The 27,084-nt window shown below is 42.1% G+C and overlaps 1 protein-coding gene across 1 annotated transcript; it reads left to right on the top strand.

Annotated features, from left to right (window-relative positions):
* CFAP97D2 (CFAP97 domain containing 2) lies at positions 1 to 24,758 on the top strand. Its single transcript, XM_033947631.1, has 5 exons — positions 1 to 168; positions 8,883 to 8,963; positions 12,036 to 12,154; positions 20,817 to 21,009; positions 21,368 to 24,758. Exons 1-5 carry the CDS (start codon positions 76 to 78, stop codon positions 21,611 to 21,613), a joined length of 732 nt encoding a protein of 243 aa, XP_033803522.1. The 5' UTR covers positions 1 to 75; the 3' UTR covers positions 21,614 to 24,758.
* Positions 24,759 to 27,084: the final 2,326 nt, after the last annotated feature.

Here is a 27,084-nt window from a genome sequence, read left to right as displayed (position 1 = left end):
CAGAAGGACGTGAGCTGGTGTGACTCACCCTTCTGAATAGACACAGATCCACAGGGGCATTTCATCTGATTCCCTATGCACCGATCCTACCAGCCGATCTTACCCTGCAGTAGCAAGTACCTGCAGCAGAGATGGGACCAAACATACTACAATGAACATAAGAAAAAGGTAGGTGGAGCCCTTCCTTCTATGCAGTGAACAGAGCGTTAATGAAGCTGCATGGTTCAGCCGTCACTTACCAGTAGTAGCAAAAGAATGATGCAGTTATAGAGTGTGAGGCCAATTCTGGTCTGTTCCAAGTCAGTGCCCAGTACCCCGTCACCCTAAAAATGTTACAGGCAATACTGCTATTATTACGGTAATCATTTCTATAGCACTATTATACATTCACAGCACGTAAAAGACAGTCCCTGCTCGACAAGAATTTACAGTCTATTCATTCAGGCAAACAAGACAAACAAGGAATTAGGGAGTTACAATTATTATGGGAATGGTGAAAGCAACACGAGTATTGAACAGATGAATAAGGGGTTAAGAGTTAAAAGCAACCTGAAAAAGGTAGGCTCTTAGCCTGGATTTGAATGGGGACAGGGAAGAAGCATGATGAACTGACTCAGGAAGTCTGTTCTAAGTATACAGTAGAGAATGACACGGTGACAAAATTCATCACCGTTCCCGTCCCCACGGATAACCGCGGGAAATAATCCCATGTCATTTTTTAGTGTCTATTTCAGCCTCAGTCCTTCTACACCAGCATTCTTCAAAGCAAAGCTTGCGGGTCAGTGGTTGTGGCCATTCATACTCTGATTCTTATGTGAGCCAAGGATAATGAAGCCATTGTGGCATCACTGATGTGATTGGCTCTTAGGCACTGGTGGAATGAGGCATTATGACATCACAATATCTGCTCTGGATACCAGAGACTGTCATTCTGTAGTGTCTGTTTCAACCTCGGTCCTTCTACACCAGCATTCTTCAAAGCAAAGCTTGCGGGTCAGTGGTTGTGGCCATTCATACTCTGATTCTTCCCTCTCTCCTTAAAGAATGACATGAAGATGGTTTCCTGTGGTTATCCGTGGGGACGGGAACGGTGATGAATTTTGTCACCATGTCATTCTCTAGTATACAGCACAGCAAAATGGAAGGAAAAGAGTCTGGGATTGGAAGTAGAGGAGAAGGGCATAGGTTTGATTCTTGAAAGATTTTTCTATATGTACAAAGCAGAACATCTTTAGAAAGTGAGGCAAAATGTACCTAGAGATTGATTATTTTTTAATGCATCTGGAAATACCTTTATGTACACTTGGCCCAAAATAATGTTCTATATAACTTACCCTTGAATTGGATTTTCATACTGGAGCAAATGGACCAGCGGGGTTAAAGGGCTTTTCTCATTATGAGGTCACCCACCATGAGTATAGCTACACCTGTTTAAAAGGTTAAGTATACATAACTGTCCCTTTTAGAATTACCTCATAGAAAGCAACTGTACACATTTACTCCTGCTCTCAGACAAATATAGGGGGATCCTCTGATGCCTTTGGACAGGGCTGTCTGTGGCTATAAAATTAAACCCTGCTCCATAATCTTCTCCCCAAGTACACAGAACAGATATAAAGGGTCTTCATTGGCTGTACAATCTTTGCAAAGTGTTTCTGTGACAGGGTGAAGATCCTGTCACTGGTCAGCAGAGGGAAGCCTCACCAGTGGTAATGGAGCTCATTTGCATATAAGTTCCTGCAAATGCACCTGGGAGCTGTCCACTCATCCTGAGTGGAAAAGAGTGCTGAAAAGAACAGTTCCAGCACAGCGAGCTAGGGACAACAAGAGCTCCTTCCTTTTTTGGGGAGGGGAGGATGGTTCACAGGAGGGCACCTGGCATGGGGGCCTCCAGTGTCAGGAGGGAGTGGGCATCCCTCCTGCCAATTTTTACTGCCATGGGGAGGGGGGGTCTCCTTATTCTGGCTCATGGGGGGTGGGATGACATTTTTTAAAATGGGGCAGATATTGTACATATCTAACATGCACATCTGTGCCATTAAAAAGAAAAGGTTTCCCCTGCCACTCAGCTTTATGGGCTTCCCCAAACCAGCTCTGCGCATGTGTCAGTTGCTCTCAGAATGACTGATCGGATGGGGATTTCCACAAACCCCCATGCAAATTATTTGCATGGAGGTTTTTTGGGTGCATCAATTGCTGTTCCAGAGTCAGCCAAAAAGTCTGCCAACAGCGATTCACATGAACTTAATGATTGTCTTATGTGCATCTAACCCTGAGTGTCCTCAGTGAGAGTGTCTGAAGGACTGTAAAAGTCCTCAGTGAGAGTACCTGAGGGACCAGTGTACTAGTGGAGTCCTAATTGACAGGGGCTAGTGGAGTGACCAGTGGTGACCAGCAGAGTATTCAGAGTGACCAGTTGGGATCAGAGAGGCCAGCAACCAGAGGGACCAGTGGTGTCCAGGACCAGTGGGTCTCAGGAGGCCAGCAACCAGATTGACCAGCAGTAGCCCCAGAGTGAGTGACCAGTGGTGACCTGAGGGACCGGTTAAAGATGGCATGATTCTTGGTAGTCAGGGAAGTGTGTGGATGAATCTGGATGTGTTTGTAGAAGTATATGAGTGAAGTCTGTGAAGAACTGGAAGAAGGAAAGAAGACCAGAGGAGCCTGGGAGTGATGAAGTGACGGGAGGTGACCGCTCGACCCATTCAGTTTCCCAAGTTGGTCCTAATGTACCCCTTGCCAGTCATATTTTCATGATATCCACAAAGAATATGTATGAGCTTCATTTGCATATTCTACCTCCATTGTATTCAAATATCTTTCATGCATATTCATTGAAGATATTCTGAAAACCTGACTGGGAACGGAATACTCTACAACCGACTTAGAAACATTGGCAGATTAAAGCCAAATGACCCATCCAGTCTGCCCATCCGCAGTAACCATTATCTCTTCCTCTCTCTAAGAGATCCCATGTGCCTATCTCATGCTTTCTTGAATTGAGACACAGTCTCTGTCTCCACTTGGGAAACACTGCACTAGACTGGCACTAAAAACCCACACTGGAGGCTGCTAAGAAATATAATAAAAACACCCATTTATTGAGCCATCCCCAAATGCACAGAAATATACAAAGGCAGAACAATGAAAACAATTATGTATAAGGTCCATAAAAATAAAATATGGTGATGGAAAAAAGTATCAAATGGGTTCAAAGTATTTATAATCCTTGATCTCTTCAAAGGACTGCTCTCTGCTCCATTCTCCTGCATCTCCTGTGCTCCTGCACTGGTGGACAGGTTTTGAACCCACTCTGTATATTTGTAAGCACCTTTTTATTCTCAATCTCCTTCTTCAGAAATTCTCAGGTATAATCTACTTTTAGGGCATAGTATATACCCCAGGCCCCAATCTCTCACCCTGCTCCTCGTAGCCTTTTATTTTGCATATAGTGCCTGAAAGCATTGAAGCATGTACATCATGTTCAGACACAGTAGGTATTTTCCTGTGACAATCAGGCCAGTGATTCCCAAACCTGTCCTGGGGAAACCCCAGCCAGTTAGGTTTTCAGGATATCCACAATAAATATGCATGAGATATATTTGTACTATCCACAACAAAATCGGTCACACTTTCCCGGGATCCGGAAGGTTCGCCCCCCACATTTCGCCCCCAGCAATTCGCCCCTCACATTTCGCCCCCCACATTTCGCCCCCAGACACATTTCGCCCCCACACATTTCGCCCCCACACATTTCACCCCCCGGATGTTTCGCCCCCACACATTTCGCCCCCACACATTTCACCCCCACATTTCGCCCCCACACATTTCGCCCCCGTCTCGGAGCGCAAATCCTTACCTCGGAGCGCAAATCAGTCCAGCTACTGTTGTGAGCGCGAGAGAAGCCAAGGGGGATCGAGGCTTGGCCAAAGCGAGACAGCGTCCCCCCCCCCAACGCGGGACCCTGTGGCACCATCAGCTCTTACTCCCTCTAACGCCGGCCCTGCAGCTCCGGACTTCCCCACACCTGCTCTCTCCCCCCCCCCCCCCCCCGATCACTATTATTTTAAATGTTATGGCAGCCACGGCGCTGTATCCATCGGAGGAGACTTCTAACCTCGGCCTGCCCCGGAACTCTTCCTGCAACAGCAACTTCATGTTCCTGCCTAGGCGGGTGGTGGCTGCAGGAAGAGTTCCGGGGCAGGCCGAGGTAGCGTGCACTGTCTGTCAATTCCTCCTGCTGGAAGGCCGACCAACCCCCCCCCGATCACATGCAGGAGGGTGCCCAACCCCTCCTGCCAAAGGCCGACCAACCCCCCAATCACCGGCAGGAGGATGCCCACCCTCTCCTGCCGGAGGACGCCTCCCCCAATCGCCGCTGTCTGTCAATTCCTCCTGCTGGAAGGCCGACCAACCCCCCCCCCCGATCACATGCAGGAGGGTGCCCAACCCCTCCTGCCAGAGGACACTCTCGACACTCCGCCGATCGCTAGCAGGAGGGTGCCCAACCCCTCCTGCCAAAGGCCGACCAACCCCCCAATCACCGGCAGGAGGATGCCCACCCTCTCCTGCCGGAGGACGCCTCCCCCAATCGCCGCTGTCTGTCAATTCCTCCTGCTGGAAGGCCGACCAACCCCCCCCCCCGATCACATGCAGGAGGGTGCCCAACCCCTCCTGCCAGAGGACACTCTCAACACTCCGCCGATCGCTAGCAGGAGGGTGTCTAATGCTGCAGTTGATTGCATCTCTCCAGAAGCCTCGATCCCCCTTGGCTTCTCTCGCGCTCACAACAGTAGCTGGACTGATTTGCGCTCCGAGGTAAGGATTTGCGCTCCGAGACGGGGGCGAAATGTGTGGGGGCGAAATGTGGGGGCGAAATGTGTGGGGGCGAAATGTGTGGGGGCGAAACATCCGGGGGGCGAAATGTGTGGGGGCGAAATGTGTGGGGGCGAAACATCCGGGGGGCGAAATGTGCGGGGGCGAAATGTGAGGGGCGAATTGCTGGGGGCGAAATGTGGGGGGCGAAACGTCCGTGAACCCACTTTCCCAGTACTAATAGAGAAATATCCCAGTAATCAAACCACCAACAGAATAATCTTTTATCATTTTGGACCGCTATAAACATTAAAGTCCATTAAAACACAACTCAGGATTAGAGTTGTATTACTTTCATCTTGACTTTTTAAAAAATAATAATTTATATTCTGCATATCCTACAATTCGATGTGGATTACAAATTATTCAGGTACTCAAGCTTTATTCCCTAACTGTCCTGGTGGGCTCCCACTTTATCTAATGTGCCTGGGGAAAAGGGGATTAAGTGATTTTCCCAGGGTCACATGGAGATTTGAACCCACATCCCCAGAGTAGCTCCAACCACTGCACTACACACTCTCACAAGACAATTTATTTTCTCCGTCACAGCCCCCCAAATTTGGAATTAACTCCCAATTCATGTACGTGAAGAACTTAATCTAGATAGATTCAAGAGCAAATGCTTTCTTTTTAAAGATGCATTTTACAACTAGAAAATTAGATTAAGTGCATCAACTGAAGCTTAGTTCTTAATATCCTTGAAGCTTACTGCTTTCCCCTTGCCTATTGTTTTCCCCTTACTTGTCTTATTTACTTTCATTAACTTGTATTTCTTTCCCCATTTTTACCTTTTGTATCATATGTTTTGTCAAGTCATTTGTATTTATTTGGTTTGTTTCCCCTCGATACCTGTAATTTACTATTGTACTGCTTTGTACATCGCTTAGAATTTTGAATAAGCAATTAATCAAATCCATAATAAACTTGAAACTTGTCTATATAGCTAAATGTATTTGTTTATTCTTTCACATCCATGTGCTCCATTCTAATTTATTAATTATTTATTTATTTAAGTTATTTATATACCGCCTATCAATGGAAGTTGTCTAAGTGGTTTACATTCAAGTATTCAAGCATTTTCCCTATCTGTCCTGTGGCCTCACAATCTAACTTAATAATTAACACTAGCTTTTCAAAGCTGAGGTAGAGGTTTCTACTGTAGGCCAGCGAGGTAAATGCTCCAATGCTCATATGAATTCTATGAGCATTGGAGCATTTACCTCACCGGCCTGTGATAGAAACCCCTACCGCAGCTTTGTAAAAGGAGCCTTAAGAGAAAACATCACTTTATCTCCAAGATGATTTTTCTACTCTCCAAAGTTGCTGCAGCCAAAATATACATTTTCCTCTAAATAGCATATTTTTCACAGCAGCAGCAACTTTGAAGAGTTGTAAAATTATCTTGAAGATAAAGTGATGTTTTCTCTTAATTATTAAAATCGAGTACAGATGATATGAAAAAATAATCAAACACAAGTGGAGGGACATTTTCAATATGATGTCCAAATCTGAGTTTGGATGTTTCACTGAAGACTCACAAAAATTACTATTTTAAAAACTGCAAAACATCTATTTTTTTTTTTTGTGTGTGTGTGTGGGGGGTGGGGGTAAATTGCTATTTTTGAGATGTGTGTCTATCTTTGTGAACCATTTTAAAAAACCCAACAAACCCAAAAGTACACCCAAAAGAAAAATGCACCAAACAAGCCTCTTTATTGAAAATGTGATAGTGATGCAGCACCCCCTACTGGCAGTATGGTATGTTGAGTACTCCCACTCAGCAAAGAGGGAACAGTGGACCCACATCAGTGCATTGTGCTACTGAATACAGGAATAACTTGTCACATCTAGATTAGATGTTTCAAAGTTTTTCCCCAGAAGTCTTGACAAAAATTGACCTTATTATATTTACCAAAATAAACTTTGCTTAGCATCTGTTCAGGGATTAACACTCGCCAGTTTTACAATGTGACTTATCAAAACTTTTAGCATAGCATGCAGGAGGATTCTCTAGCAAGCTTGACTTAACAAATAAAACAATTATAGTATGATTATTCTACCACAGAGGAATATAAAATGTTATGAAAAATTCCTAAACAAGATCCAATGCTAATATGAAACTCAAATTATGATTTTGACTGGAGTATAATTTTACAGTACTAGAAAAGAAACCAAGGATAGCTAGATAGATGATACTTTCATTAAGCTGGTAAATGCAATGATAAATTATCAGTTTCTTATGAGACAACTGTCACAAGTTTAACTTCAGTCAATGAGGCTTCATTTCTATAAAATTATTTAACTAAGAGTCCCCAGAAGCTGCTCTAGTACATCATTCTACAAATGTTTAAAAGAATTACCCCCACCTTTACAAAGCTGCGCTAGCGTTTTTAGCGCCAGCCGCAGCAGTAACGGCTCGGATGCTCATAGGAATTCTATCCCCCCTCCTTTTACAAAGCCGCGCTAGTGTTTTTAGCGCTGGCTGCCGTGGTAACAGCTCCGACACTCGTAAAATTCCTACGAGCATCCGAGCTGTTACCGCCATGGCTGGCGCTAAAAACGCTAGTGCGGCTTTGTAAAGGAGGGGGTTAGTTTTGGGATAGAGAAAGATCTCAGGTCAAATTGCCTTTCTATACTTTCAGAGGTGATGGAAATCTTCTGTTAAATCCATATCTGTGTAGTTCAACTATTTTAATTTATAGATGGGGCAGGAAGGTAGGAGAGAGGAGGGGATGTTTCATTATGTTGGTAGAATTTTTTCCTTATCTGTTAATGGCTTGGGACTGCATTCTGTGGGATTCTTGCCCGTCTCTGGTAGCTGCAAAGCAGGAAGCCACTTTCAGTCTGCAGGATACCTAGGCCCCGATGCTCAATCTTCTGACATTTTGGTGAAAAATACCAAGGTAGGAGTGATTTTTTTGACCAGTTGATGCTCAGCATAAAACATGCAAATTATATGCACGCTATCCGTGCGGAGCAGCCCCAGTAGAAGGGGGAGGAACTGGGCCTGGCACTTGCTCAGAAGAGCAATCGCTAGGCACAACTCCTCCTCCTGCCTGTAGCCGCTGTTCTCCTTCTCTCTGCCCAGCTGATTGATGGCGGCTCCAGAGCTGTGATCAGCAAGATGGCCGAGTGACAGCAGTCAGTTCAGCTGATTCACAGCTTCCCCTACTGGCTCCGGAGCTGTGATCAGTTGTTATTTTTTAAAGAAGGGAGCAGCTGTTGTGTGTGTGATGTGTAAGCAATTGAAGACAGAGGCATTAATCTCAAGTGTGGACAGATTTTTAACAGTCTATTATACCTGTTAAGTGTTTAATAAAGTTAGCTCTTTAAAGTCACATTCAAATTTTGCGACCTCTAATGCAGGCTTTACCTGCTGAAACATAGTTCCATGTCAGCTCCTTGATATGGTGCTTTGCTGAGTCTCTTAGTAAATTTTTAATAACCTACTCGGTTCCTTTTCTGTCTTCAATTTCAAGTCCATCACCCTACCCACTCTTTGGTTGCTATGAGTTCCCTCGTGGTGGCAATTTGCCAGTTCTTTATTCTGCTGAGTTTCCTTACACAATGCCCAGGATCACGAGGTGGTGTGTGGCCCAGGTCACTACTTACAGCCAGTGGGGTATTCAATTGGTCTTTTTCAGCTTGAGAACCCTTATATTTGCTCAAACCTTGCCAACTTCCTGGACAAACCTGATGCAGTGTTCCTGCCAAGCTCAGCACTGAGCCTGAAGGCCACCCGAGGAACCCATAATCAGCTTCTGCCATGCAGCAAATTACCAGATCCTCAGTGGGCATGAACTGGGTTGAGCATAGCCATTGGCTGTTTGGCCTATTTCATTTTCAGCAAAAGCACATCCATGATTTGTTCTAACAAAACAATAAAACACAGCAGGATATATGTGGGATATATAAGCAAGGGTACCACTGCAGTAATTGATAACAATCAACTTTAATCATTTCCAGAGTTTGTATTCAAACAGATAACATTGTGTGCTCTGTCGCAGGTTCAAAGTGCCAAGCCGGTGGTGGACACCAATACTCCTCTAACCTATGGCCACCTAAACCTGAAGTTGAAGAAGTTGAAGGTATTTCATTTCCTTATCTCTGGACAGGAAAAAAATATCTTATATTGTTTGTTCCAATTTTACCTAAGGGAAACTCACTCTTAAAAGTAACAGGTAGAGCTGAGAGATTTCCCAACGTTTCAGCGCCAATATGGCCTTCATAAGTGTAATAACGGTGAGGAAGGTTCTATAACAGAACTTAAAGAAGGATATATTTAATCCATGTAATACATTTCAGTTGCTTTCCTAGAGCTACAATTCATTTTCTTTATAATCAGTTTGGTTGCTTTCCCATCAAGGTTGCAGCTGTGAATAAAGCAAATTCCTTTGATTTTTTTTTCTAGCTGGGATAAGAAGGACTGAAGTATTTAGTGCTGATAGCGGCTTGTGTTTCTTCTTTTCATTTGTATTATTGTATGCTTGATTTTCATAAAGGATGATTTTTGGTGAATCAGCCTTGGACTTCAGTTTCATTTGGCCCAGCTATTCAGCCATGGTGGTCAGCATTTGTTTTAAACATCGGTTGCTGTGGTTAAGTTCTACCTTGATTTTCAGCACCATTAACTGGGTACTTTCTGGAACTGAATATCCCTGATAAGGGCAATATTCAGTGCAGTTACCCAAATATAACACATTAACTTAGGATTGTCTATTCATTCTCTAAGTTATCTAGGTATTTATCAGGAAACAGGCACTGAATATGGCCGGTCTCTAATTCTTGGCTCTACCCCCAGAGTGCCCTAGCACTGTGTGGATAGTGCCATGCCAGTTTGTAGAGAGTGGTATCGGTAAGCGACAATTATTGAGGTTTCAGCATCTGCTACCTGGATAAAGTATCATTGAATATCGGGTCAATTATTTTCATTTATATTTTTGTAAATTCTGAATTTGCATTTCTAATATCCTTTCTTGTAAAATAATGGTTTAATTTTTTAACAGCAGAAGTTGTAAATTAAAAGCAGCTTAACCTCTGCACTCTCTTCATGCATTGATGTGCTTGAGAGTTCTGGCCTCTTTTTTTTTTTACTGTCTTCATTCTCCTGACCACCTCTGCTTTTTCAGCTATATTTCTCTGTTCTTTTTCTCTCGGCAATACTGCATTAATGTGTGCTTATACATGATGTTAAAGTATGTTTTTACCACAGGGTTCATTCTTTGCAGTAGGTCCTATTTACTAATAATGTTTGTTAATGGTTTTATTTATTTATGTAGATTTTTATCCAATCCTCCTCAGAGAGCTGAACTGGTACAGGTTAACATCACAGTATTACATTACAGGTGTGCTAATGCTGTAATGCATTTTAGTTGATCTAGCCCTAAATGATAACCTTTCCACTCTAACCTTTTAACTGTTGGGAATTGTACTGTTTCCTCTTACTTTGTCTAACACCAGCCCTTTGCCTGGGCGAGTAATACAGCAAAAGCAGGCTAATTGTTAGAGAAAAACTATTTTTAAAAAAGTTCTTGGTTAGGCTTTTTTTAGAAATAGTTTTGCTCTAATAATTAGCCTGCATTTGCTTTGGCTTGTTTTACTCGCCCAGGCACAGGGCTGGTGTTAGAGTGCAAACAGGGCAATTGTCTTGAGCTATTTGTCCTGTTTGTCTGTTTTGATAAGATTGTAAGCTCTGTTGAGCAGGGATTGTCTCTTACATTTTTAATGTACACTACACTTCTCCCTCCGGATTTGCGGGGGATTGGGGCAGAGCCGGACCGCGAATGGTGAAATACCACAAATATCTTCTGGTCCGGCTCTAACCCACCCCGCCTCCCTCCTGCTTTCCCCCCGGCATCCCGGCCTTACCTGGTGGTCTAGCGGGCTTTCGGGGCAGGAGCGAACTTCCTACGTTCCTGCCCCGTGCAGATCGCCAATAGGAAATAGCTGCCGTGAGTTCCCGCAGTCGGGGCAGGAGTGTAGGAAGATCGCTCCTGCCCCGAAAGCCTGCTAGACCACCAGGTAAGGATGGGACGCCGGGGGGGAAGGCTAAACTGTGGGGGGGTTTCTATTTTTCCCCTCCACAAAAAATCACGAATATGTGAAATTGCGATTGCCGAAACCACGAATGGGGAGGGGGAAGTGTACAGTGCTGCCTATGTCTAGCAGCACTATAGAAATGATAAATCAGCGTATCTTAAACTGTGCCGCAGCACAATAGTGTGCCATGGCGAGATTCTGGGAGTGCTGCGACGGAGAGGCCTCTGACCCCGCCGGCACTCCTCCTCTCTGCCCCCAGTAATACCAGAATTTTAGGGTTACCAGATGGAGGGATTTCCAAAACCCGACAGTTTGTCTGCGTTTTGGAAGGCCCCCCGAGCTCAGGACTGTGCACATGCTTAGAGGCCCTCTAGACGTAGCCCCCGGTTTAGTGTGCTGTGGCTGAAAACAGTTTGTGAGACACTGTGATAAGAAGTCGTAGTAGTAGGTCTCTCTCGACAGGGGGTCTCAGCCCTGCCCTAAGCTGGAGAAAGCACAGTCTGCTGGCAGGTTTTGGGGCCCTCTTTCCAAATTTCTGTTTTAGGCTTCAGCATGTCTAATACTTAGGATTACCAGATGCTTCTTTTTAGAGCACTCTCCGGATGCCCAGACGGATTTCCCAAACTCAGCCATTTGTGTGGGTTTTCGAAGGCCCCAACTCAGGGCCATGTCTGGAGGGCCTGTGAGCATGTATGGATGCCACACGATGCACATGAGGTCCATATGGAGGCGGGGCTGGGAGCAGAATGGGGCAGGGCTACGTTCTTTTTTAAACAAAGATATCTGGTAACCCTACTAAGCTGATTCTGCCTCGAGGCAAGAGAAGGATCCTATTTTAGTCCATTTTGTGATACATGTGATGTGTCAGGCTGGTGCTTTATACTATCATTACACAATGCACATTTAATGCCTGCTTCTCCATTTTCAATTATAGCACAGGAAAGCATCCACAAAAAGGTTAATTTTGAAACTTTTGATATGCTATGTATCTAACTGCAAAACAAACAAGATATTTTTTAAGACTAGCATTAAACTATGAAAACACATAAAACTAGCTCATATGTGCGGCTTTTGCAAGTATATAAGAACTCCCCCATTTCTGTGATTTCTTTTGAAAATAGCTGGAGGAGGACAGGCTGGCAGTCATTGAAAGAGATAACCGTTTACTGCTGGAAAAGATGTCATGCATCATGAGAACCACAGGCAGCGTTGACAACAAAAACGATTATGAGCTGAAAAGGTAATGTTGGCAAGAGTTTGCGTAAATGAACAAATCACAGTGGAGATACATAGTAATGTTGATGTTGCAGTTTATTCACGAATCATAAATGCCCGTGCGGTGGCTCGGCACGCACGTGTTTCGGCCAATATGGCCTGCCTCAGGAGCCTACAACATATATAACATATAGATATTGACACTTAAATAATTAAGAATATTCAAAAATAATAATAAAGATATATTAAAAACAGATGTCTTGAAAAATGAAGAAATACTATGCCTATACATGTATATTAAGAAAATAATTTGTATGAAGGACATCTGCAGCCTCTGTAACTTAAATAAGTGTGAGAAAACCATAAAACCATGAAAAGCATCTCTAAATTAATACAAATGAAAAAATGACAATAAAAATAAGGGCTCCGTTTACTAAGGTGTGCTAGTGTTTTTAGCGCACGCAGGGAATTACCGCGTGCTAAGTTTCTAGAACTAATGCCAGCTCAATGCTGGCATTAAGGTCTAGCGCGTGCGGCAATGGAGCGTGCGCTATTCCATGCATTAAAGCCCTAGAGCACCTTCGTAAAAGGAGCCCTAAGTATTCTTAAGATTTCCAAAATGTAAAAATAAATGGATATGTAATAAATGGAAATGTAATAAATGGATATGTAATAAATACTACTGAAAGTCCAGTGATGTTGAAATAAATGATATGAACATAAATAAAAACCCTAATTTGAAGTATGTAAAAATAAAATACTATTGAAAGTTCAATGATGTTGAAATAACTCACATGAATAAAAACCCTAATATATAGTATATTTTTATCAAACACTGAAAATGTTACTGAAGCTTTGACTACCCCTTGTTTTAAAAACATCCTGTTTATACTAAAACGCTGCTTAGTAGAATTTAACATATACAAACATTTAAATTGATAAAATACATAAATATGTAAAATATAAATGCCCACCATGCATTTACACATAAACGCTGCATTATAAAATCCAACTAAACAACAAAATTTATGAAAATAACTTCAAAATAAATTTAAAAACTAATAAATTAAAACACATGACTGCAAAACATGTTGATAAATACTGTCATAATATCTTTCATCATAACATGCTTCAGAAATACTTGTTGTAAGCAGTAACTGGTAAAAAAAATCAAATGTACCTTTCTGAGAATGATCAATTACTTGTGTAAATAACCTCATCCCAGTATTCTAAGTTCTTTGTTGAGAATAAGAAGTTTTAACATATAAACTGACAATATACTAGAAAACAAATCACTCCATTAGGTCAGTACACACCAATGCCAGAAAAAGTATTTTAAGGCGAAAGAGAAGCCTCAGACATGGAGAGGTGTTCCCACTCTCTTCCACCCAAGCATCACTGGCAAAAAAACTTTCGCATATAACTTATTATTGGCAGGTGGTATCCTGAAAATAGTCCAAACTAACTAGAAAAAACAAGCTAGTTAGAAAAATAAGCCAGGCCGACAATTGTTTCGTGGCTTTTAAGCCACTGCTTCAGGGCTGTGACACCAACACTCCAGATTATGGATTCACGGAGTAAAACTCCTGCTTGCTACCACTCTGCGAATCGATAGTCTGGAGCGTTGGCGTCACGGCCCTGAAGCAGTGGCTTAAAAGCCACGAAACAATTGTTGGCCTGGCTTTTTTTCTAACTAGCAGGTTTTTTCTAGTTAGTTTGGACTATTTTCAGGATACCACCTGCCAGTAATAAGTTATAAGCAAAGGTTTTTTGCCAGTGATGCTTGGGTGTCTGAGGCTTTTCTTTCACCTTAAAATACTTTTTCTGGCGTTGGTGTGTACTGACTTAATGGAGTGATTTGTTTTCTAGTACATTAGTATATTTTCCCTCCTTTCTTCTTTTTTTGCTATTTGTGTTCCCAAACATATAAACTGATGCATAATATAAATTGCATAAAAACAAAATATCGATTTGTAATCACAAAAGATGTTGAAGTGGAATAATGTCAAAATAGGAAATTTACAAACACTTTCAAGAACATCAATCAATAATGAGTATAATGAAATGCAACAATGAAACATGAGAACTCAAGTCGAAAAGGTAAGCCTAGACTCTAGAGTGTCCAACAAATGCTAGTTTTAATGCAAAATATATGCCATCTATGCTAAAAGGCCAGACAACTTCCAATACTTAGGTAAATCATATTTTAAACAATTGTAACTATATGGGCTCCTTTTACGAAGCCGCATTAGTGACTTTATCGCCCGCACCTTTTTCGCGTGCGCTAACCCCCGCGCTAGCCAAAAAAGTACCGCCTGCTCAAGAGGAGGCAGTAGCGGCTAGCGCGGTTGGCAAATTAGCGTGCGCTATTATGTGTGTTAAACCGCTAACGCGGCTTCATATAAGGAGCCCTAAATCTAATCAATAAGACATCCAAAAAAATGCGTGTGGGCTATGTGACTATCCTCTTCAATAGAAACTATATCATACATCTTTATAAATAAATGTACAGCGTATATTTAACTGAATGTAATTCAGGCAAACTATCAGAAGTTTTTAAAATAGATGTGAACAATATATATTTAATGAAGGCACATTAACGGCCTCTTTTACAAAGCCGCGCAAGCGGCTGCTGCGCGGCAACAGCCCCAAAGCCCTTTAAATCTCTATGGGCTTCGGGGCCGTTAGCGCAGCGCAGCTGCTAGTGTGGCTTTGTAAAAGTGGCCGAAAGGCACCAATGACAAGATCAATTAGTAAATTAATTAATTATTAAGGCAAACTTTCATAGTTCGTTTGGGATAAATGTGCATTTAATGAAGGATAAATTAAACATCAGTCCATTATGCAACAGCACCTTGTGAAACGACAACCTTTAAAGATCACTGCTCATGCAGATATAAATTATAACAAAACTTATGCATGAAAGCAGCCACAGAGAAATGGGGCACTACAATGAATACAAACGGAGAGATTTAAATAATAATAAAAAAGTAACATGTAATCAAATAAATGTCATAACAATTAAATGGCTAGGATGCTATAATCTGTGTGGCTGGCTACTATTTAAAACGTAAACAAGATGTGCAATCTAGCGAAGAAACAACTAGAGAAGTACTTAACATTAAAAACTATGCTGCGCTGCTCCTATGCAATATCTAAAAAGGGTGTACAGTGTAAAAGTTCCAAAAGGTACATCCGCTACCCCTAGTGCAGTGGTCGGCAAACCGCGGCTCTTTAGCCACTTGAGTGCGGCTCGCGGCTCAGCTAGCTAGAGCAGGGCTGCCCAACCTGCTTCCCTTCCCTGTAAAGATAAGGTGACCATACATCCCATTTTGAATGGGACTGTCCCCTTTTTAGATAGGCGATCGCTTCCCCTCCCTCCAGCGCCAAAGCCTGCCCCTCCCATCCCTGGACTGGCCGCTGCTGCTGCTGCCTACTGCCACTTCAAACACCCACCACCCCGGTCCACTGCCGCTGTCGCCCGCTGCAACTAAAGAGAAGGAAGGTCCAGGCGCCGGCCCAAAAACCTTCTTCCCGACGTCAATTCTGACATCGGCGAGGAAGTTCCGGGCCAGCCAATCGCTGCCTGGCTGGCCCTGAACTTCCTCTCCGATGTCAGAATTGATATCGGGAAAGTTTGTGGGCAGGCGCCTGGACCTTCCTTTGCTTTAGTGGCGGCGGTCGGCAGTGACGGCGGACCGGGGGGAGGGTGCTTGAAGCAGCGGTAGGCAGCTGCAGTGGGGGCTGGTCTGGGGGGGTAGGCTTCGGCTTTGGTGCTGGAGGGAGGGAGGCAGGCAGGCAGGCTGGGAGGGAGGTAGGTAGGCTGGCTAGCTTCGGGGGAGGGGGTGGAACAAAGTCTGGAAGGCAGTGAGGGGGACATAGGAAGAAGCACTGGGAGCACTAAGGACATAGGAAGGGGCATTGGGGCCACTAAGGACATGGGAAAGGCACTGGTGGCACTAAGGACATGGGAAGGAGGCACTGGGGGCACTAAGGACATAGGAAGGAGGCACTGGGGGCACTAAGGACATGGGAAGGAGGCACTGGGGGCACTAAGGACGTAGGAAGGGGCACTAAGGACATAGGAAGGAAGAAGGGAGGGAATAAAAAGGGACAATTGTTGGGCCTGAGTACAGAAAAAAAGAAAGAAATGAAAGAAAGGATGCACAGTCAAAAGTAAACGCAACCAGAGACTCATGAAATCACCAGACAGCAAAGGTAGGAAAAATGATTTTATTTTCAATTTAGTGACCAAAATGTGTCCGTTTTGAGAATTTATATCTGCTTTCTATATTTTGCACTATGGTCCCCTTTTACTAAACCACAATAGTGTTTTTTAGCGCAGGGAGCCTATGAGCATCAAGAGCAGCGCAGCTCCCTGCGCTAAAAACTGCTATCACGATTTAGTAAAAAGGGAGGGGGTATATTTGTCTATTTTTGTATAGTTGTTACTGCCTTGATTTCTTTGAAAACCCGTGGAATATAAATTATAATTAACATTTTCTCTGTGTACAGTGTGCTTTGAGTTTTTAAAAATGTTATTGTTGGTAGATCATTTTGACTTGGCCACGAAGGTAAGGGGGAGGGAAGAGAGCTGCTTAAAGACATCTAATAATCCTTGCAGGCTTGACTGTGCAGGGAATTATTTTTGTAAAATCATGTTTTGTTATGTGACTGGCATTATTTAGACTTTAATTTCTATGAATGAATAGAATGAAAATGATATAAAATTACTTGCTTGTTTTTATGTATGTGTGCTGAAGGTAAGTGGAGAGAGAGTGGGCTGAGGACGCTGAAGGGAAATGGGGGAAGAGAGAGTGGGGAGAAGACACTGATTTATAAATTGACAATTGTACAGAATATTGTTTCTTTTTATACTTTAATATAAGTTCAGTATAAAACTATTTGAGGCTTGTGTGGATGGGATCAGATGGTTTGCGGAGATGGAGACCAAGCTCGCGGGGGATGGGGCAGGGACTGGGACGAGACGGGGACGGAGAAGGGGCAGGGACAGAGACAAATTGTTTTCCCCATGTCACGAATCGATTTCAACTACATGCGGGTGAGTGGGGTGTCAGTCGGGTTGACGTAGCCGTCATAGCGCAAGCGGGCGTGGGGTATGGCTCTCAAAAGAAATCTTAATCGTTGTACTGCTGATCTTTGGCTCTTTTGACTAATGAGTTTGCCTACCACTGCCCTAGTGCATAACTAAATGAGCCGTTTAACAAAAAAAAAAAAAACTATGCCGTTTGACAAAAAAAATTTATCTTTCAATACATAAGAGGCAAGTTACATAGAATAACGCTTACAGATTGAAGACATCAAACTGGTCTCCGTGCACACGAACAGCTAAACAGGACAGCGTTACAGATGCCATTTTATATACAATGAAAGAGTTGAAATGCGCGGGAAACATGACGTCATAATGCAACAAAACTGGAAAGATGGACAAAAGTGAAAAGCCCTCACTTACAAGTCATAACAAGATATGTGGCTAACGTAAAGAATTTCTTCTCACGATATTCAAAAGTTTTTTAGTACATAACTAAATTAGCCGTTTAACAAAAACCTAAAATACTTTTAAATTTAATTCATTCCCCTTTCTTTAGAAGGAAGAGAGTATAAAATACTTAGGTATTTGGATAAAAAGTACATTGGATGAAATGATGAAAGTAAATGAAAAATTTTTATTGCTGAAGGTCACAGAAATGTGTGAGCATTGGAACCCATTACATCTGTCTTGGTGGGGGAGAGTCCAAACAGTTAAGAAGATGATTTTGGTTTGTTACCAAATGGGTATGTTGCCAGTGTTTTTCAGGGGTCCTTTTATAAGAAATTAAATAGTATTCTTAATAAATTTATTTGGCTTGGGAAAACTGCGAGAATTGCTTTAGTATCTTTACAAAAACCAATTGTGGAGGGTGGGCTAAATTTTCCCAACTTTTATAGGTACCATCAAGCCTATATTATGCATCAGGTTATGTATTGGATCCTCCCTGAGCTCATGGAAAATCTTCCAGATCGGTTATGGTTGGAATGGCAACTCCTGTTTCCATTGAGATTGTGTCACGTTTTGAGTATCAAGCTACCTAGGTTGTATAAGGACAATAGAATTTTTTTGGGCACTTGAGAGACAGTAAAATTTATTAAAAATTTAACATCTATTCCAATTCATAAATCCACCTGTCAATCCCTTTGGCTGAACTCCAAGATTCAAATTGGTGGGTTTAAGATTATCTGGAAGCACTGGATGAAGGCGGGTATACATACTCTAGATGATGTAATTTCTGATAGAAAGCTGCTTGATTTTTCATGATGGCAACAAACATTTGGTATTGCTATAGGTGGTTGCAGTTGAAGCAGGCCATTCAGGAGGGGTTTCCTGATTGGAAAAATCTTTAAAATAAGTATAGTTTGCCAATCCTGTGTTTCCAGACAGATTTCCTGGGACACTAGGCCGCTCAGTGGTATAAATTAATATCTGGATTTTTGAATAAGAAACCAAAAACTGGTCTTCATGACATTTGGAGTATTGAGATAAAGCATCAGATTACTGCGTCTCAATGGCCACAAATCTGGACTTGGAGGATAAGATGTACGGTGTCTGCATCTATGAGACAAACATGGTTTTTCTTATTGCATAGAGTGTATTGGACCCCAGTTCGGTTTTCAGAAATTAGATAGTTCAAAGTCTAATAGATGCTGGCACTGTCATCTTGAACCTGGAACGTTAGATCATCTATTATACTTTTGTCCTTTGATACTTTAATTTTGGAGATCCATTTGGGATCAGGTGAACAAAGTACTGGAAAATCCAGTGGCACTAACATACGACACTGTGCTATTTGGCACTTTAATGAGAGCTAAAAGTCAAATATCATCTCACAATAACAAACTTCTCTTTATTATGACAGGGGTTGCCATACAACTTATTTTAAGGAATTGGAAAAACTGGGATTGGTTAAACTATACCTTTTGGTGGAAGTCTCTGTGTCACGTCTTTAAAATGGAACGTATTATGTCTATACAACGGGGGTATTATAAGAAGTTTCTGGATATTTGGGAGCCATTGACAAAATTTTGCAAAGAGTGATTGTTGAATTTGGCCCTTAATCATGCACGTCCAGGGTGGGTGGGTGGGAGGGGGGGCTGGAGAAACCCTCCAACCCACAGTCAAACAAGCAATAACCCACACACCACAAACACAGCAGACACACTATGTCTACCTCAACAGACATCCCAGGCATACCACCCCTATAGATCCCACCCCCCACCCCCACCTACCCTCGGAGTACAGGTAGGGAAGCAAAAACGCCACAACCAAAGATTCCAGGAAAGCAAACGTAAGGTAATGTACATGTAGTCTTCAGGGAGGAAGGAGGTCCAACAAGCTCCCCCATAAAGCAACATAATGCCTCATGTCCAGTCTATGAGATTTATCATAAAAGCAAATCTCAAATTGTGCCATCTGTCTCAACTTACCGTGCCATTGAGCAGTAGGTGGGGAGATGGAAAGATACTAATGCAGAGTCCTAACTGGAGGGAAAGTGGAAGGGTGATTGACAAATAGGGAATGGCTGGAGGTGGAGAGAAAGAGTCTTTGGGGAGGGAACTGGCAGGGGAGAGGAAGAGAGATGAGATTGTTGGTGACTGAAAGAGGAAGAGACTGGTTGGGGAAAGCAAGAAAAATGATGTGGGGATTGGCTGGAGGAAAAGAGAGATTCTAGTAGGGATTGGCTAGAGAGAGAGAGGGAGACTGGTTGGGAAGAGGGAAAAAGACTGATGAAGACTGGCTAGAAGTGAAGAGAAAGAGACTGGTGGTCAGAGAGAGATAGGGTGATGGGGACTGGCTGACTGGCTGGAGGTCAGGAAGGGGAAGGGAGATAGAGACTATTAGGAACAGGGCTAGCACTAAGAGAAGAGGGTTTGGGAAGAATTACGGGGGTCCCTGGTTGGGGAAGAGGTTAATGGGGTTCACAAAACCACAGATGACATCTCTGATCTAGATGATAACATGATTTTTGAAAAGTAAATAATGTGCTTGCCTTGCAAGACTCAGTAACAGTGATCACCAAGTGTAATTTACCCATGTTCAGTAAGATTCATGTTTACATATATATATTTATTCCTAAATGCTGCCTCCAGCTCAGTTCTCAGCATACCAAACAAGCTACTGAACAAGCCAGTACTGTTATAGAATTATCCCCATAGGGCTAAATTCTATAAACGGTGCCTACATAATAGTGTTTGGCACTATGATTGAGAGGGCACCAAGGGCATAACACAATCCTGCAGGTATTTCAGTGATAGATGATGCACACTTAAGAAAACCAACAATAGCAACTTATACTTGACTCCATATTTCATAGTCAACCAATACAATGATACAAAATATGAGGTAACATGTTCATACTTCCCAATTCCATATAATGCTTGAATAACAGAATTCTGGACAATTTGTAACGCATGCATATCAGAAGAAAGATAATAATGTGAAAAGAGGAAGGAAATCAGGAAACGCATTTTATCTGGTCAGAAATTCCCATGCTAGGTGTGGAAAACCTCACCTTGTTCCTGATATCTGAACTGACCACACCCACTCTTTACTGGCACTATCTGCAGAACTGAGCAGGTACAGATTAGAGGAATCATGTTTTGTTTATATTAGTATAATTTTTTTGTACTAGCTTAAACCAGGAGAAACGTGAACAAGAAATACTGAGGGTGTCCCGAGAGAATCACGCCATCCTGGACAGACTCATGAAGTGTGAACCTCAGTATCAAGTGCAGAAGTGGCAAGAGGACTGGGAGAAAGCTGAACGATACAAGGACAGCATTGCTAGATATCCACGAGGGTGGTACAATATTCAGCAAGGAAAGGTAATCCTGATGCATTTTTCACGAAGAAACTAATTATTCACTTAGGAAGAGATTTCAGGGCTGGACAAAAATGTTACATTATTTATACCTCTATTAACAAGCAATTTGTTTTTAACTAAGTAACAAATATGGTAAAACTTTTAGGGATCCTTTTACTAACCGATTTAGCATACGCTAAATATTAGCACGCCCATTATATTCTATGGATATTCAGGTACGTTTTTAAAAATGCCTAGCAATTTTAAAATACTCTTTATTTTTTTGCACCACTGCACTTAAATTGTGAGAAATTCTTGTAATGTTAAACGGCAAATATTATGGTTTTCAAAAATCTGATGCTGATTTCTTTGGTTTCCAGAACAGGTCAAAAGGACAAAAAAAAGCATGCAAGAAGAAAGAGTCCAAGAAAGAAACACAGCCCAAAGATGAAAGTGTAGAATTGGCACTAGAAGCAGGAGACACTACAGAGTCCAGAGAAGATACAGAGTCTAAATCGGAGAGTGAAAGGGAAAGTAAGGATGAGTTCAAGCGGGGCGGAAAGGTAAAAGCTTTGATTGGAGACAAGAAGTCCAAGACAGAAAGTAAAAAGGCAAAGCAGTTTTAGGGCATAAGGATGCAAACAGGACTTTGAAAACTAGAGGGAGAACAAGGAAAGGATAAATATTCCCCAGAGCATCAAAAGGAGAAAGAGAACACAGAAATCAAGATTGAATGACTACCAGAAAAATGAAACTGGAACAATGAGGTTGATTGTGAAAATGAAGATAAAAGAGAGTGAATCAAAACTATTCACAGGAGACAGTGGTCCTGGCATCATGTATTCAAGGTGATTTTCACTGTCATGTTGTCTGGCACTAACTGAACTCATATTTTTGCAAAATATATTTTACTAGTATTTAAGCCTGTTACATTAACGGGTGCTAGAATAGATGTGCAGAATTTCTTTCTTTCTTTCTGTCTCTCTCCCTGCCCCCTGTCTGTCTTTCTTTCTTCTATTGGCTCCCGATACTATCCATCACGATTTCCTTAGTCCTCTGTACCCTTTTGGCCCTCATCGATCCTCCACTGCATTTATCACCCTTTCAGTCCCTGCTCCATTCCTATCTATCCTTCCTTCCATTGCCGCCAAGGCATTCTTCCTGTCCCTATATTCCACTCCCACCCACCTTCTCTTCCTTTTTTACCCTTTCTCTTGTACCCCACCCCAGGACCAATTTCTGTCTCAGTTCTCCCCTGCCCCTCCCCACGGTACTGCAACTCTCCCCCTTCCCATTACTTTAACATTCTTCACCCAACCATACCCCAACACCAGAGCCTGCACCAATTCAACCCCCCCCCCCCCACCTACCTCCTCCCTGGTCACTGCACTGAATCTCTGGGCAGGCTGCCCCTCCCCAGTCCTTCAGCCTGATGGACCCTCCACACACATACCTGGTCCACCGCCCCTACAGGTCTGCCCTCCCTCCCTACGCTTGGGTCTGGACTCCCATTACTTACCCAAGGTGGCAGCAGTGGTCCTGACCTCCTCCTCCCTCCCTCTTTGCCTCAAAGCAGTAGCAGCGGCAGTAGTCCTGACCCACCAACCCCCCATTCCTTACCCAAAGCAGCAGTGGCAGCGCTGTAACCAGGCTGTTCGCGGCCAGCCCCAACAGGGCCTTTTCTCTACCGCATCCGACGCTTCCCTGCTTGGCAGTTTCTCTACTGCGCATGCGGAGGCATGGCGTTTCAAGTGCACATGCGTGGCTAGGGTTTTATTATTATAGATGCTGTTAAGTAAATACAGATCCCAGAACCTGAACTTTCAGAAATTCTAAAAAAATGTTTAATAAATTGGTCTTCAATGGCTTAGTCATGGGTTGGTGGGGTGGGGGTGGGCAGTCCCCCAGGTGCTGTCTTGGTGGGGGCACTGGCACCTTTCCTCCTCTCCTTCCCTGCCCCCCCCCCACTACCACATGTGCCCCTTCCCTTCCCCCGTACCTCCTTAACATTCCCAGCATGAGCAGCAACCCCAACCTGCTTCTCACACCAGTGTCTGCTCTTCCTCACATCACCTCCTGGACCTGCACCAAGGAAGGAACATTAGAGGAAAAGCTGAAGCTGGCACAAAAAGCAAACTAACATGTGGAGCAGTGAGGTGTACAAGTTATCAATTTTCCTTTTTAAAATTGCTCCACAGAAAGTACCCATAAACATTCACACCTGCTGTTAGACACACACAGATTTTCTTGGTTTATTTTCCAGGTTTAGGCTTGTATTTTACCAAATACATTCTGTGACAAATCTAGTGAATTATCAGGGCAAGCCAGGGTTAAAGAGTTTCTCCGATGAGCAGGCAAGCAGGGCTGTCTATCCTAGATCTAGTTCCCATAGCCAAGATCATGGGCAAGCCAGCCCAGTGCAGTACCAAGGGAAAGCACACAGAAACAGGCAGAGAAGCCATTATGTCCCCACACAGAAAAAAACAGCATTTTTTTTTCTTGACTGCAATATTCAGTCTCACCAAAGGGGGAGGCAGAGAGTACTTTGCTATTCCTATCCCACAGCAGGTGTAGGCAGTACTCTCCCCTATGCATCTCAAATCTAATTAAATCCTTCTGTTTCTTCAGCAAATCCAGCCACTTACCATCATTACCCATAGTGTCTAATTCTTAGGGAGGGGGATAAAAGCAATTCCAATCTCTGGCTTTCAGTAAACCCCAGTCCACTCTTCCAATGTTGAGCCATCTTTTCCAGTTAAGTAATTTAACACTACCACAGTCAATTAGCAGTGTAGGTATGTTTTAAATCCAATTTAAATCCAAAGTGAAGAGTGAATTATTGTAAGAGGAAAAGGAAAGTTTTTTTCCAGTTAATGGGAGCATTTTTAGACCCATGAATCATATCTGAGGTCTTTTTCTCCCATTATTTTTCCTTTTTCTCCCTATGTGGGGTTTGGTAATGTTATAAACTGGGCAGGGTGGGTTCTCTAGTCTATTGATGTGGGCATGTAATCTTAATGAACTAGATTTAAAAATATACCTACTCTCCTACTTGACTGTGGTAATTGAAATTACCTGTTATTATACTATTTCCCAATTTTCCAGCTTTTCTAATCTCTGAAAACATTTTTTTTATCTGTGTGCTCATTCTTTCCTGGGGATGGTAGTATAACCCTACCTATATATTCCTTCCCTTGACACATGGACTTTCTATGCATATGGATTCCACACTGCTATTTGTCATGTAGAATGTTTGATTTTTGTTTGATTCAATTCCCTCTTTAACATATAGTGCAACCCCTCTCCAATTTGATCTACTCTATCCTTGTGATATAATTTGTACCCAGGAAACTGTATCCTTTTGATTGCTCTCCTTCTACGAGGTCTCTTAGATGCCTATTATATCTACCTCATCATTCACTTCCGGTCTATCTTAGAGAAGAATCTATATTAGGTTCAGGAGTTCCTTAAAAACCATCAAATTCAGATTAACTTATTAGAATACTTAATCATTATTTTTTATTTTAAAAAAAATGACCTACTGCTTTTTTCCTTCCCTTACCTATCATTTTATCCCTTAATGTTGTCTTTTTCCAAAACCATTATAGTTCTACCCCTTATCCTCATGTCTCTGTATGTCTGCCTTCAGAATTTGTCCATATTAGTATAATTGAGTTCTTTGTTTCCCCTCAATTTTAATATGTAATTCACTTTGAAATATTTTTATAAGCGTTTGTATCAAATTTTAAATAAACATGAAACTTGAAACTATATACTCTCACTCTCCTATTTTATTTTTATAGGCATCTAGCATTTGTATACAGATACTTCAAAATGTGGTTTTTCCTTGTATCTAAAGGCTGCTGAGAAGATGACAGGGATAATTTGAGTCCTTTACTCTGCCTTCTTCTTAAACACTCCTAGCTTTACTGAACAGTCCAGACACTAAATCATGTTGCTCACAATATTGTAAATATCAAACACTGATGAACCATATAGTAGTTGTATGTAAAAACAGTTCATGATGAACCACTTATCTGAAAGTAATTGTGCTATTCTCTCAAGCCAAGGGGTCCACTAATTATTTATTACACATTGAGTAAACTGTGGCGAATACCATATTGGGGTGCATTTTAGTTTGATCCAGTGCTGTTCTTACTTTTATTACAAAAAAGATCATACATTTATCTGTTTTTGTGGTAGACAGTCAAACCTGAGCCAAAGAAGTTTATAGTATCTGCTTTTTGATACATGCTAATATAGAACCAAAATCCTAAAACAAGACACATCAATTTTTCACATCCATCAATTACAAATGTCAGACTAGTCTGTTTCTTTAATCAGTTCATTTGGGCTTCTGCGCCTTAAGAGTACTATTCACTTCTGGACTGCTTTCCAAGAGAAGACAGAGTCTCCAAATAAATACCTTAGTAAAACTTTGGTCACCTCTGTATTTGAGTCCAGTGTATCAGTTTAAGCTTACCATGGTCCTCAGAAAGCCACACTGAGTATATTAAAGTTCTTAATACTTAGGTGTGGTAGCCACCCTCATAGGAACAGGTAACTGATAAATCTTAGACCTTGGACCATTATTTTCTTTTATAATTTTAAAGTGCAAATGCTTTTAACTCTATATATTTAAAGTGCAGGTGCTTAATGATAAATAGTTATATAATCATGATGTTAATAAAATCACCACTTATCTTAGAACAGTTCTGTCTGTATCCCCACCTACGCGTTTCACATTTTCTTCCTCAGGGTCGGGGAAAAAATTACTACAAGAATAGAAATTATAGTTAGAACTTCCGAATAGCCTAAAAATAAGGAAGTAAAAATAAAACTCACGATCTTACCAGAACAGTTCAACTTCTTAGTATATAACTAATTCCATAATGTTCATGCCGAGGCTTCAAGAGGGACTAAAGTACAAAAAAAAACCTTGATGTATACCGACTCCCACCAATCACAAACGAAAACGAAACCATGCAAACAAGGCGGAACTAAGGATACCCATCCAATCAAATCGCCAGCGTCTCTTTTTAAACACAAAATTACTAATTTGAAATGGCAGATTATAGACTCTGTACAAGTCGGGTGGGAGGGAGGTAATATTGAACACATTCTAAATTTAAGGGAACTCCAATGGATGTTTGATCTTAACACCATGATCCCTCATGGGCTAAATTTAACAAGTGACTGGCTGACGCTGGTGATTTAATATACACTCAGTGTGGCTTTCTGAGGACCATGGTATGCTTAAACTGATACACTGGACTCAAATAAAGAGGTGACCAAAGTTTTACTAAGGTATTTATTCCAAGAGAAGAAACATTTTATAAAATAGACATTCATGCAGTCAGCTAATAGGAGAAAACTCATACATTAAATACCCTTGCTTATTAGAATGACATTAAGAAGAACCAATTTTCATCCATACTATTTTGGTTGGCAATATCTAGGTGGGGAGCATATCCTACTAGAGAAGTGGTTATATATTAATTTCCTGATGCAGCTTTTTCCCCCAATTGACTATTCAACAAGAAATTGACTTAAAACTACTCACTAGCAAGCCTGTCAGCTATGTGCTCAAAATGTAATACTACATGATTACATAGCTGAAAAAAGTTGGGTAGAGATAACTTTATTTAAGGCTATTCATTTGCAAAGGTGCTTCCTTCATACTTTTTAAATCTGAGTACACTAATAAAATAGTCTATTGGAAGTTAAGACATGTTTGGGCCTAGCAGTTCTGTACCAGTGATTACATTACAGTATACTTCCTCAATATTCGCAGGGGTTAGGGGCAGAGCCGGTGCGCGAATATTGAAAATTCATGAATAACTTTTGGACCGGCTCTGACTCGCTCCCCGCCTTCCCCCTGGCATCCCAGACCTTTTTTTTAAAAGAAACGCTGCATCCCGGACTTCCCCGGAACTTACCTGGTAGTCTAGCGGGCTTTTGGGGCAGAAGCAATCTTCCTACGCTCCTGCCCCGTGCAGATCACTCATATAAAATGGCTGCGGGGAGTTCTGAGTAGTGGCTCGTGGCTGGTTATGGGACGGAAATGGGAATGGATGTCAGACCATGATAGTGCAGT

Source organism: Geotrypetes seraphini, chromosome 6, assembly GCF_902459505.1.
Source record: "Geotrypetes seraphini chromosome 6, aGeoSer1.1, whole genome shotgun sequence".
NCBI classification, from domain to species: Eukaryota; Metazoa; Chordata; class Amphibia; order Gymnophiona; family Dermophiidae; genus Geotrypetes; species Geotrypetes seraphini.
The sequence above is the reverse complement of the archived record's forward strand: the minus strand, read 5'-3'. Positions and strand labels throughout refer to the sequence as shown.